The 13,566-nt window shown below is 47.8% G+C and overlaps 1 protein-coding gene across 1 annotated transcript; it reads right to left on the bottom strand.

The window, feature by feature from the left end:
- Window positions 1-545: 545 nt before the first annotated feature.
- SIGLEC15 (sialic acid binding Ig like lectin 15) lies at window positions 546-6,239 on the bottom strand (the record flags this gene model as incomplete). The annotated part of the gene is made up of 5 exons (XM_046671244.1): window positions 546-761; window positions 2,725-2,755; window positions 3,931-4,311; window positions 5,380-5,763; window positions 6,176-6,239. Coding segments are annotated over 5 exons (942 nt in total), but the record flags the coding sequence as incomplete, so codon positions are not given.
- Window positions 6,240-13,566: the final 7,327 nt, after the last annotated feature.

The following is a 13,566-nucleotide window of genomic DNA, read 5'->3' on the forward strand; positions in this document are numbered from 1 at the left end:
CCAGCCGCCAAAGCCGCAGCCCCAGCCTCGCTCTCTGGAACCCTTGTTCTCAGAGATGCAGGTATGGGTGCACACTTGTCCAAGAATTTTGCATGTCCCAAGGTTGCTCGCAAGGAGGAGCTTGTAATGCCCTTCACATCCATAGACAGCTTTATACCCCTCAACCCTTCATGTCCACTATTTCCTCAGGTCTCGACAGTCCTACCAGCCAGGAGGGAAAAATATTATTGTCCATGTTCAACAGTGGGTGAACTGAGACCAAGAGAGGGGAAGAAAGTTCCCTGGTCCACACGGCAAGTCAGTGACAGAGCCAGGATGGAGCCTGGGCCCTGCAATCCCATGACCAGTGTCCTGCCTGCTTTACTATGGTGTTCTAGATAAGAAAGGGTGAGAGGAGCTTTTCTGGAAGTTTCGCTCTGAAGCTCACACTGTGCGTGCGCACACACACACTCTTTCAAAATGCAGGCCCCGGTGACATAAATATCACGGGAGTTCTGAAAGAGATGTCCATGTAGGAGACCACTGAGCCTCTGTGAGTGGAGGCCTTAACCCCTTGGGGGGCCACTTGGCTGGGGGCTGCCAAGGTGCCTGGGAGTCAGAAAGGGCCGTCCCAGCCAAGCCTCATGTTGGGCTTTGCTCCTCATGGTGCACAAGTGGATGCCGATGGCTGAGGGCCTCCTCATGGTGAATACACAGCTGCCCGTGGCCCCCGTGGGCTCCTCTGGTTCAAGTTTTCATAATTGGACTCGTGAGCCTGGGGCCTGTGGACAGGAGAAAGTTGGCTTACCACCCAGTACAGGAGAGTGGTCCCCGACTACCCAAACCACAGCCCAGCAACGGGCAGGAAGGAGAGATGAGATGGGCACTGGGGGCCTACATCCAATGGGGCCTCAAGACTAACTGAAGGTTGGAGGCAGAGCAGCCGCAGAACTTGTGGAACAGGGAGGGGGCGACTGCGGGTGACAGCATCTCAGACCACAGAGTCTCTATCGTCTTGAAGGGATCTCGTCTGTAGCTCCAAAAACCACCTCTGTGTTCCTGATCTCCAGACCCGTATCCCCAGGCCTGGCCTCCCGAGCTCCAACTGCTTTCCTGACTTCTGGGACGTCTTAACAGGCATCTCAAACCTAAATGTCCATAGTGCTCACCTGATCCTCACTGCCACCCCCTCATCTCTCCTTGTCTTCATCTTAGTGACACCCGGGGTTCCAGCTCCAAATGGGCATCCTGGCTCCTTCCCTTGCTCATGCTGCCCACTTGGTCCTCTGGCCAGCCTGCCTTCTGTCTGCCCCCATCTCCCTGCCTCCACCACTGCTGCCTTCATCAGAGCAGCCAGGCCAGCCTCAGCTGTGGTCAGCAGCCCCTCACAAGTCTGGCCCCATTCCTGTTCAGATGGGGCCATTTGTCTGCTTACAACAATTCAGTGACTTCCCATTGCACTCAGAATAAACCCCACAGACTGCCTGCCCTCCTGCCTCCTTCCTGGGTGTCTCCTGAGCCTTTCGACTTGTCCTTTCCTCCTGGATTGCCCCCGTCATCCCTGCTTGCCCCTTGGGGCTCTGGCCTCAGCTGTCCTCAATGTCGTGTCCTCCGAGAGGACGTCCTGATCTAAAGTAGCCACAGCCCCGTGGCCGCCTACCCCACCCCCCAGGGGCTGTACTTCATCGCTTTGTCCACGTCATTCATAGTTCTTACTTTAGAGTCCAGGACGACCTTGTTTACGTGTTTATTAAAATTCTGCACGTTAAAGTGTGAGTTCTCTGAGAGTGGGGATATTTACTTCATCTTTAGTATCCCAAACAGTGCCTGGTACACAGTAGGTACTCAGTAAATATTTGAACCCCAGTCAGCTTTCTGATTTAGGCACCTTCGTGTGGTCGTAAATCAGCAAAGAAAAGGGACATTGCACACGATTTCGAGAAGATGGGGGACAGTTGAGCAGGCAGCTGGAGAGAGAGGTCTGGGCTGCCGACGTGGCTTTTCCAGCCCTCAGGTCACAGGTGGGAGCAGAGTTATAGGACTGCCCCAGCGTGTCCAGTGGGCCCTGAAAAACTGTGTTCCCCCACCCCCACCCAGCATCCCGGTCAGACCACCCTGGGACTCTGCATTGGAGCCTTTCTTCTTCACCGTGGGCCTTCATTTGGGGAGACACCCAGAGGAGGGGAGCATGGACAGGAGGGCCAACACCTCCTAGCCGGGTCCCTGGCTACCCGCTCCCCCCCCCCCCCCCCCCCCCCCCCACAACCTTTTCTGACATTTTGTTGGGAAAGGCTTCAGCAGAGTGTCTGGGACAATGAGTGCCCTGAGGTGGCTTTTTTGTGGGTCTGCCTGTTCTGGAATGCTGAGCACTACACAAGGAAACACAGCCTCGAGGAATCACATCTAGTTGTGGAGATAAGACAGACAGATGACTCTTTGGCACTGGACACCAGGCAGGTCTGGGAGAGACGCCAGTGTGAGGCCTGCAGTAAATGCTGGGAGTGGGTGGGGTGGGGGCAAAGGGGCCGGTCAGGGTGGCCTGGTCTGGCCTGGGCTTGGTGGGCTGAAGGTGGGGGGCTTTGGAAGGCTGCTGAGAGGGCCTAGACCCTGGTCACGGCTGGCACCCCAGTGCTGGTCCTTTGCCTGTTTTCTCTCCTCATGACACCAGCCTGGAGAAGCCTGCACCTGTTGGCCAGTGGGGACTAGGGTGGGGTGGGGTGGGTGGCGGTGGGGTAGCTCACTTACCGTGGTGGCGTGTCCTGGGTGACTGGGTGCTCTGTGTGAGGGACAGAGAGAGAGAGAGGGGGCTGAATCCCTATGGCAGCCTCTGGGCTACAAGCCCTGTCATCCATCCCACCCCACTGTGGAAAGTGGCCTGAAGGGAACATGCAACAAGCAGCAAGCTAGCAGTGACCTGAAGTGACCTGAAAGATGACCAGGAGTCTGCAAGGAGAAGAGTGGGGTGAGGAGTCATCCAACGGAAAACCCCGCCTTTTTGAGGAAACTGAAGCACAGAATGCTTAGTGACTAAAGAACCAGCAGGAGAGCCAGCGTGGCCACAGCAAAGACGGCAGCCAGGACACCTGTGACACATTTTGGACACATTTCACCCCAGGAGAGTTTGAGGCTGGTGCTACTGACCGGGGTGGTCTGAACGGCCCTGGGAAGCCTCCTCTCTGGGGCACAGAGCCCATTTCCCATGCAGCTCTGGGAGAGTAGTGTGGGGCCAACTGCAGCTCTCTGAAGACTTCTGCTAGTTCACACTTCCACACTTCTGCACAGGCCATTCCCTCTGCCCAAATCCCACCAGCTCCTTGTCTTCCTAGCTCATGCCTACTTACTGCTTTTGGTGTAGCTCTCACCTTACTTGCGTAAAGCCTTCTCCCCTCACCCCTGAGCAGACACCCTACGAGATTGTGGCCTACATACTCTGGGCTTCTGCAATGCTGGGTTCCAGGACAGCACTTCTCGCCCCACATCGCAATGTGCTTACTCCTCAGCATCCCATTCAAAGGCAGGGAGCCAGGTCTCACTCCTCTCTGTATTCCTAGCATCTACACAGCACATAGCAGGTCCTGAAGATGCTTGTTGTAACATAATGGAATGGTGCTATTTGGGAAAGTCCAATGGTCAGGGCCCACAGGGAGGAGTCCTTTATGGGATGCTGGTAAAGGGGCGGGCTCCAGAGCTGTACTGTCGGACCTCTATCTCTGTGACTCCAGGCTAGGGGCTAGTTCTCTAATCTCTCTGGCCTCAGCTTCCTTTGTGTAAAATGGGCTCTCGCTGGTTCCCACCTCCTGGGCTTGCGGCAGGGAGAGGAAAGCGAGACGATCACAGGCGCAAAAATGATGTTTCGATTGTGCCATGCCAGGTGGTCAGCCAGAGGGTCTTACCTAAGAGGAGAGGCCCCGCCTCGCCCCGCGCACCCACCCTAGCCTGGGGCGCACCCACCTAGGCAGCGGCGGGCGGTGGCGCGGGCGGCCAGCAGGCTGAGCAGCAGCAGCGCCTTGAGGCCGAGCACGCCGAGCGGGAGGGCGATCGCCGAGGCCCCGGAGGCGCCGCGGAAACGGAACAAGTAGACGCTGGCCTCGGCGCGGCCCAGGCTGTTGGTGGCTGTGCACGTGTAGCGGCCGTCGTGGTCCAGCGCCGGCAGCTCGGCGGTCACCTGGTGGCTGTGATCCTGACCCGGGCCCGGCACCTTGACCGAACCGTTGCCCAGGGCCGGGCCGGACCAGGCGAGCGCGGGCGGCGGCTCCCCTTCGGCGGTGCAGAGCGCGCGGAAGGCGTGCGCCGGGCCGGGCAGCACCGAGATGTTGACGATCCGTGGGGCGACTGCGAGCGGCGGCCGAGCGGCGAGACAGAGAGAAAGCGAACTGCGGTCAGAGCGCGCGCGCAGCCGGCAGGGGCGAACCCTTCCCAGTCCCCTTTGGTCGCCAAGACAGGCGAGGGGCGCAGAGAGAAGGGAGTGGGCACTCGGGCGCCAGGCTGCCTGGGTCCCAATACACGTGTGGCCTTGGGTAAGCTATTCCGCCGTTGTATGCCTCAATTTCTCCATGTGTAAAATGGGGATCACTTACCTTTTGGGGCTGTTGAGAAGATATGGCAAATTAATACGTGTCCGGTGCTTGGACTAGGTCTTGGCCCATAGTAATTACTCACTAACCGGTCGTTATTACTGTGGTAGGACAGGGTTGGGGGCAGTCTGCTGGTGTGATTTCAAGGGCACCTCCCACAATCAGACCACCTCACCAAGATCTAGAGTTGAGACTGATTCACTGAATCCATGGGACTGTGGTAGGGAGGCACCCACCCTGGGAAGAAACGGAAATGCACTCAGAGAGGCGGCCCAGCCAGCGCAAGAGCACATGCGAAGTTCTTGGTAGAGCCAGACTCTAACCCAGAACTCCTGGGTACCCCCCAACAGGGGGTCCTGGATGTTTAGACTCTCTGTACGTAATTCCAGTGCGCAGCCAGGGTTGAGCACCACTGTGCTAGGGACCGGGCCCTGGGTTCCCACATCTTAATAGTTCAGGGTCTAGCAAAGTGCTGGGCGCTTGGTGGGGCTCCCCGTGCACCCCCCAGGGAGCTGCGGGTGCCCTTCATGCACACAGCACACACTCCAATGCAGCGCGTGCCGTAATGAGGATTATTGTTCACGCGTTTTTCTCTCCTCCTAGTCTGCGAACTATTGGGGGATATTCGCTCTAGAGGAGCTTCATTACAATGCTCGTTCCCGGGCCCCACCCTGCCCTTCCTGGGGCCACTATTCTGCATGTTTAACAAGTTCCCAGGTGGTCCGTAGCGAGAGGAGCTGGAAGGTAGGGAGCGAGGGAAAGGAGCTGCGCCCGCCTCGGCCGCCCCAGCCGACAGAGGGCGCTCCGGCAGCCGCGCCCGGCTCACCGGTCACGCGGAGCCGGATGCCGTGGCGGCTCTCGTAGCGGTCGTGGATGTCGCCGGCGAACTCCACGCGGCAGAAGTAGCGGCCGTCGTCGGCCAGGGCGAGGCGCTCGATGCGCAGCGAGAGGTCGTTGCGGCGCGGGTTGCCCAGCAGCCGGAAGCGGCCCTGCGGGCTCAGCGCCGTCTGGCAGAGCTCGCTGCCCCGCGCCGCCGCGCACCGGAACACCTGCGGGCCCGCGTAGGGCTCGCGCGCGCGCCAGATGGCCGTGAGCGGCCCGTCGTAGTGGCGGTGCGGGTGCGTGAAGGTGCAGGGCAGCACGGCCGCCTCGCCCAGCGCCGCGCTCACCTCGGCCGGCACCTGCATGGACCAGCGCTGCGTCGGGGCACCTGCGGGCGGGCGGCAGGGCGGGGACGCGTCAGCCCTGCCCGCGCCGAGCCCGAGCCGCGGGCCCCCACCCCCGGGACTCCGGAGGGTCCCCCTGGAGGGCCTGGAAACCCTAGGACTCAGGAAGCACCCCCCTCCTGAGGGCCTGGAAACCCACCCCGTGACTTGAGAGGCGTCTCCCGGGACCTTGACTCCCATGACTTGCCAGATGCCTGGACCCTCCCTCCACTTCCCTGGGACTAAGCCTCACTCAGGCGGTTCTGCTTCACGTACTGACCCAGTGACCCAGTCCTCTTCCCCATCAAAACCTGCCCTGCTGCAGGAAAGCCCTGGGATCCTGTGGTTACAATAGAGTCCCAACCTTCCCCGCCCCACCCCGCCGCCCCCATGGTGATGATAAATCAAAGCACTTACTGTGCACATCTGTGTTGGGCAAGTTCACGGTAGTATCTCTTTTAGTTCTCACCAATGATCCTAGAGGTAAGCATAGTTATCCTGCGGTTACATATAATAAACGGAGGCACAGGGGTCGCACAGCTGGGATGAAGCAGCAAAGCCAGCATTCAAACCCAGGACTGCCGGACTCCACAGCCAGCACTCTAGTACACTAAGGGCATGGAACCCTGGGGGACATCCAAGTAGACCAACTCTCCCATTTACAGAGGGAAAACTGAAACCGAAGGATGGTATGTTTTGAAGTGTAAGGGAGGAAGGAAGAACTATTCCTCTACCCTCTAGGTTCCTCTGGCTGGTCTAAGAATTAAATTGATGTGAGACAGAATAACAGGAGAAAAATCTCCAAGAAGTTTAATAACATGTATTCATGGGAGAAACCCAGGAAAACTGAGTAACTCACCAAAATGGCTGAAGCCACCACCTTAAACACCATTTTCAGCTAAAGACAAAGGAGGATGTTGCAAGTAGTGGTTTGGGACTTCAAAGGGGAGGAAGGCAATTCACATGGAGACAGAAAAGCAAATGTTTGGTAAACAAATGTATGCCATTGCCTTGCAATCACAATGAGACGTGGAGAGGACTTTGATCAAATGGGTGCCTCCCTGTATACCACACCTGGTTTATATTATACTATAATTATCTATGGTATTAGCTCTTTCCTGAAACAGGCCTTCTATCTTAAATTTATTTAGGCGGTTAGGCGGAAAGTCAAAGTTTCTGTCTGAGTCTTCCATTCTTAAAAATAATCAAGTCAAAGAGACATGTTTTGGGGTGGCAAATTCTGATCCCCTGCATTCCTTCCTTTGAAACTTCAAGAAGTTTCACAATCCAGAAGCTGTTGGTAGATTGTTCCATCTCATTGAACCAGTCCCTTAGTCCTGACATAGGTCAGTCCGGTTCAATTCCTTTTAGGAGGCAGTGATGCAGGTGGGTTCTCAAAGTTAGGCCTATGTTGTGTAAGCAAGCAATCACGTATTTAACAAGAAGCATTTCTATGGAAACAAAAAGAAAAACAAGGTTAGTGGTTGGAACTTATTATAAACTAATTTCTGAGCTCAGGGGAGAGCCTGTCAAGAAGGTCTCTAGATGTCAGGGTCAAAGCATCTTTTGCAATGTTTGAAATGTCTCTGATGATGTTGTTGGATGTTCAGGTATCTTTCTGAGTAGCTTACACAGCAACAGGCATGCAAATTGTCTAAACATAGGCTGTCGGTGGCAATCTCTCATAAGTTTATATCAGGTTGTTAAGCTTCAGTTTGCAGGGCTTCAGGAAAAAGAGTGGTTTAGGCCTCAATGATTCCAGTTGAAAAGGATGGAAAAAATGGAAAACTTTAATTTGGAGATGTATAGCCAAATATTTGAGAAAACTAGAAGAATTCAGCATCCAGTCCAGTTTACAGGTAGAAAACAAAAACCTCAAAGACAATTAACAGAACTAGAATCTACTATCTGCAAGTATGTATTATAGTTTCTATTGATACATAATTTTTCTCCTTATAATCCCCGTCATTTTTACCAAACAGAGCCAAATTAAAACTAATTGGTATGCAAAATAAGTCTAGTTTCAATAAACTTGGCCTTATTTACATAAGTACAACAAGAACAGTGATTGATCATATAAGCTTTTTTTCTTTTTTCTTTTTGGCGAGGAAGATTGGCTCTGAGCTAACATCTGTGCCAATATTCCTCTATTTTGTATGTGGGACACTGCCACAGCAAGCCTTGATGAGTGGTGCATAGGTCCATACCCAGGATCCAGACCTGCAAACCCCAGACCACCAAAGTGGAGTGAGTGAAGTTAGCCATAACACTACTGGGCTGTTCCCATACAGGCTTTTAAAAATCTGCTTTGCTGGAAATTTTCATAAAGAATCTCAGATTGAACATTTTTTTTTTGGTAAGGAAGATTGGGCCTGAGCTAACATCTGTTGCCAATCTTCCTCTTTTTGCTGTTTTTTTTTGCTTGATGAAGATTGTCCCTGAGCTAACATCTGGGCCAATCTTCCTCTATTTTGCATGTGAGATGCCACCACAGCATGGCTTGATGAGCAGTATGTAGGTCTGTGCCTGGCATCTGAACCTGCAAACCCTGGCTGCCAAAGCAGAGTGTGTGAACTTAACCACTACGCCACCAGGCTGACCCCTCAGACTGAACTTTTAAAGGCCTCTCCGAGGCCAGGAAAACCAAGCCAAGGACTTGTTATCAGACTCTGTCTGCAATACCTATAGATTTGGGTGGATTCCTTTCTTCTCAAGTTACCCCAAATATCCTGAGGTTCTTGCATGTGCCAGGAAGTGGCCTTTTTTATTCACCTGGTAAGATTGCTGGGAACTCTGTAAACAAGGTACCAGGCCAATATTTCCAAGGGGCTTTATTTGTTCCATAAAGTCAGCCTTTGTTCCTTATAGCTGTCTAGTCATATCTGAGTCTATGTATGTCTCTCTCAAATATGACATTCCAGCCAAAGCCTGGGTAATATAACTAATGTTTCTAATTGTGTCCTGTTATAAGGAGAAGAGATTCTTATTAAACTTATGCAAATAACTATATAGCCATGAAAGTAAAAATACTCACTCATCAAGAGTTTCCAAATTCTGGAGGGATCAAGTAGAGAAAAAAGATAAATGTTTTAGTTCTGCTTATAAAGTTATAATTTACCAAACTGCTATAAGACATAGTTAGCTTAAGAGAAAAATCTTTCCTTAAATCTGGAAAAACAATACATAAAAAAAATCAGCAATATTTCAAACAAAAACGCATAAAATTATAATCATCCTCATCAGTTCATTCAGTCCCATGTAATCAATTCGCAATCTTTTATCTTTTGTTAGCAGTTTTATGAAGCCATCAGTTTCTCCATTAGAGTTCTGTGATTTCTTACCAGTTCAGTTTTATGATCTGAAAGTTTATCAGAAACCTGTATTCTAGAGTAAGCATCAGAGTTCTTTCAATGAATCTCTCTGAAGAGGAAACATATCTGCAAAAGCATCAGAGTAAAATCATAACTGTCTGTATGTGACAAAAGACTTAAAATGGTGAGGTTAAAGACATGGTGACAGTGCAATTGGTAAGGAAATTTGGTTATTTCTGTAACGCACATTTTAAGATAGTAATTAGGCTGATAACACTATACCAGGACATCAGAAAAAATTTCATACAATTTCTAGAACATTTATATTAATAACATATGCATACAAGGATATCCATAAGGGGGGTTTAGCATCACTTATTTGACAATGCTTCCCATGCATTTTAATATACCAAACAAACCTAGTTAGTTTAATATGCCCCTCTTTATAGGAAGAGAGAACAAATTCTTTGAGAAGGCCCAGGGACCCACTGGAAATTCTAAAAGTTATTTCAGGTTAGAAAAATAAAAGACTTCATTCAGGATTTGAATTTTGGGGAAGTTTCTTTTTTTTTTTTTAAATTTTATTTTTTCCTTTTTCTCCCCAAAGCCCCCCGGTACATAGTTGTGTATTCTTCATTGTGGGTTCCTCTAGTTGTGGCATGTGGGACGCTGCCTCAGCGTGGTCTGACGAGCAGTGCCATGTCCGCGCCCAGGATTCGAACCGACGAAACACTGGGCCGCCTGCAGCGGAGAGCGCGAACTTAACCACTCGGCCACGGGGCCAGCCCCCGGGAAGTTTCTTAAAGATATCAAAAGGTTTGAAAACACTTGGTCAAATAAGATCATAGGTCATTGTGAGACAATGCTTAGTTATCAATTTAACCATGTGACATCAGAAGGTGTTAAAGGTAAACACAGAGAGAGAAACAGTTTTAAAAGAAACTTCAGGGGCTGGCCCCATAGCCAAGTGGTTAAATTCATGTGCTCTACTTTGGCAGCCCGGGGTTTTGCCAGTTTGGATCCTGGGCACGGACCTAGCACCACTCATCAAGCCATGCAGAGGCAGCATCCCACATAGCAGAACCAGAAGGACCTACAGCTAGAATGTATGACTATGTATTGGGGGGCTTTGGGGAGAAGAAGACGAAGGAAAGAAGAAGATTGGCAACAGATGTTAGCTCAGGTGCCAATCTTAAAAAAAACTTTAGCTCTCTTAATAGAGAGACCTCAACTTTCTGAACATAGGAAATTATTTTGACAAAACAGAATTTCTGCCTTTTAGGTAGACTTACTCAAAAATAAAGAAAAAACTTTTATAATCTCTTTATCAAAAGCACACTAAAAGTCCAAGAAAATTAACCTTTTAAGAGAGAGAAAATCAAATTCTTATTTTGCACTAGTTTACTTTTGATATTAAAGGTCATTTACCTAATTAAACTCATTTCAATCTTAGCCAACTTGAGTGTGCATAAAACTCTTCTAAGAGTTTCTCTTCCAGAAACTTTTTATGACTTTCTTTTTTACATTCAGAATTTGCCCCATGCCTTTTCTCCTTCTTAGCTTCTCCTTAGGACAAAAATTACTTTTCTCTTTCCCATATCCAGTTTTACTTTAGGACAAATTTATTTTCTTAACAAAACAAACCATCAAAAATATCTCCATTCCTTATGCTTTCTTTACTGAAAACATACATTTTACTTTTCTGGTATACAAAGATATTTCCCTTATTAATTTTTAGTAGCTTTAATCACATATATTAATTATAATCTTAACCCTTAGAAACCTTAATTTTTAGTGAAAGCTAAGAAGTGAGCAATTATGAAGTCTTTTACATTAGATTCTGTGGCTTGACAAATTTACAAATATTTTCATAATTTCTGGAAACATATGCTACTTCATAGTATAATCTTTCAATAAAGCACTAGACATGTTTACTAATAGACCTGAACATCTTTAGTTTCTTTGTAATAACAAGACAAAAGTAGGTAAACTCAGACTTGTTTAGCAATTAATGTTTCAGTATTTTATCCTAATTGAAAATGATCTAGATATTCACTGAGTTTTCCATTATTTAATTTAACCTAGTAAAACTTCAAAGTTTCAAGTTACCAAAGAAATTTTGGAAGCCATTTTAAGTACACATGCCATAAAATATAATTGCTGCTAAAACTTTACCTATAAACTCTTATCTCACTTACATCTATCTAAAACATTTGCTACCGACAATTATGTTTAGATTACCTACTAAAACTTTATGAGACATTAGACAAAACCAGCTACCATTCTAAGTTATCTTTGCTGACAAATTTATAGCAGAGATAACATGAGCTTATTTGACTAATAAACTCAAGTAGAATAAAGGCTGTATGTCTGCATCATATCCAATGCTGATACCTCTGGGGGCATGCCTATTTCAATCAAACCAACAAATTTAAATAAGCTTTTATTTACCAATGATTATTTTATATCACATTAACTTGAAAAACATTGGGTTAGTTCCTATTACATTTAGAAATAATTTATACAAATGCTTACTTTAATCCAATTAAATGGAGTTCTTAATTTTGGCCATACCATCTGGAGGTAGAAAAATATCTCATATTTACAACATATATATATATATGTTGTATATATGTGTGTGTGTGTATATATATACATATACAGACATAAACACACCGACACAGAGACCCTATAGCTTCCATTAAGTTTTTGCTATGAATCAGGTACAATAAAAAACTCACTAGTTTGCAAAGGAATAGATGGATCCAAATTTTATTTTAGCAGTTGGAAAGAATTAAGTTCATCTGCTAAATCTTTTAATTAATATTTGTGAAGAGGACATTTCACAATTTTTTTATTTTCCAAATTTCCAAATATTTCCTCTTTTTTTTAGGTTGTATCAATTGAGCTAACCAGAACCAGTCTCAGGTGATTGTGGACTGTGTTTACATTTATGATTCTGAAGAGATTTGCAAGACAAAGATAGTTGCTTTTAATTTCTCAAACACTTGGCTTGTCACCTGTGTGATGTCAAAAGGCTGACCTGCTCATCCAACTACATTCTCTTTAATTTGCTTCTTTATATCGGGGAGATTTTTAACTAAGACGTAAATCAAAAGATTTTTATGTTCTAAAACTTCAGGGAAAATGTACCACATCTTTAAAAATTCTCCGGAAAGTGTTTAACAAAAACCCTCTTTCTGAGTGCACAATTCAACCCTAGACTAATTTACCCTGGGGAGGGACTTCCATTACCTTTTCTTTCTTTCTTTTTTTTTTTTTAAAGATTTTATTTTTTTCCTTTTTCTCCCCAAAGCCCCCCGGTACATAGTTGTATATTCTTCATTGTGGGTCCTTCTAGTTGTGGCATGTGGGACGCTGCCTCAGCGTAGTTTGATGAGCTGTGCCATGTCCGCGCCCAGGACTCGAACCAACGAAACACTGGGCCGCCTGCAGCAGAGCGCACGAACTTAACCTCTCAGCCATGGGGCCAGTCCCCATTAGCTTTTCTATTAGCTCCACAGATCAGCCTCCAGGTTTCATCTCACATTGTGTGTGCTCAGGCAACTCTACCAACTCCTTTTAGCATGTTTAATTAACGATGCCTGAAGGGCAGATTTGTATGCTCTCTGTTTCTCAGACAAGGGAAACATTCCCCAGTGAGACACAATGTCCACCCTCATAATACAACCCATAATACAATCAGGCAAAAAGGGATGCAATCACATTACATAAACCACATTTAAATACAACAATTCTCCTACAGAACTTCATCTTAATTCCATCAACTCTTATACCTCCAACCATAGCTTCTAATAGGACTTCATCACCAAGTCTTGGTCTTACAATACTAGGTATAATACTAGGAAGCATTCCTGGCCAGACATAACATCCATTCCCGTAAAACACTCGGGCAAAGTTGGCAGAACATAACCTCTTCATATAATATTAGCTCAAACATTCCAACCTTTATAATCCTATCAACCCTTGCACTTTACATTTTCTCAGTTTCATTGTACCTGAGTCAGGGTACCACCAATGAATTTTGGTACCATAGTTCATGGGGTTCCTGCATCAGGAAGTCCCTAAAATTTCCTCTCCATCTCCCAGTCCTTTCATCCATTCCTGTGCAAAAGGCTTTGAGTCCCCAGCAAGAGATGGAGCCCAGGACCCTGGCCCTTTTGACAATCTTTAACTTGTTTGACTGGTCTCACTGTTGCCCCAAGCAATGTTTGGTCAGGTTTCTCATTGTGATCTCTGCCTTCTGGCTTTTAAAATTTCTCCAAAGTAGGGTAAATAGAGCAGACTTCTCTGGGGCCCTGTAATGGTGGGGGGGGTGGGGGGGGGGGGGGGGGGGGAGTAGGGGATCCCTGTGGCTTGCCAAATCTTAAGTAGCACTGTATTAAAACCTTTGTTTTAACCCCATCAATGTTCACTCTTACCACATTTTTAAAAACAATCAGCTAAAGATTTCCCTCCTGATGGGATGAGTCCTGT

Source organism: Equus quagga, chromosome 9 (genome assembly GCF_021613505.1).
Source record: "Equus quagga isolate Etosha38 chromosome 9, UCLA_HA_Equagga_1.0, whole genome shotgun sequence".
In the NCBI taxonomy this organism is placed as follows: Eukaryota; Metazoa; Chordata; class Mammalia; order Perissodactyla; family Equidae; genus Equus; species Equus quagga.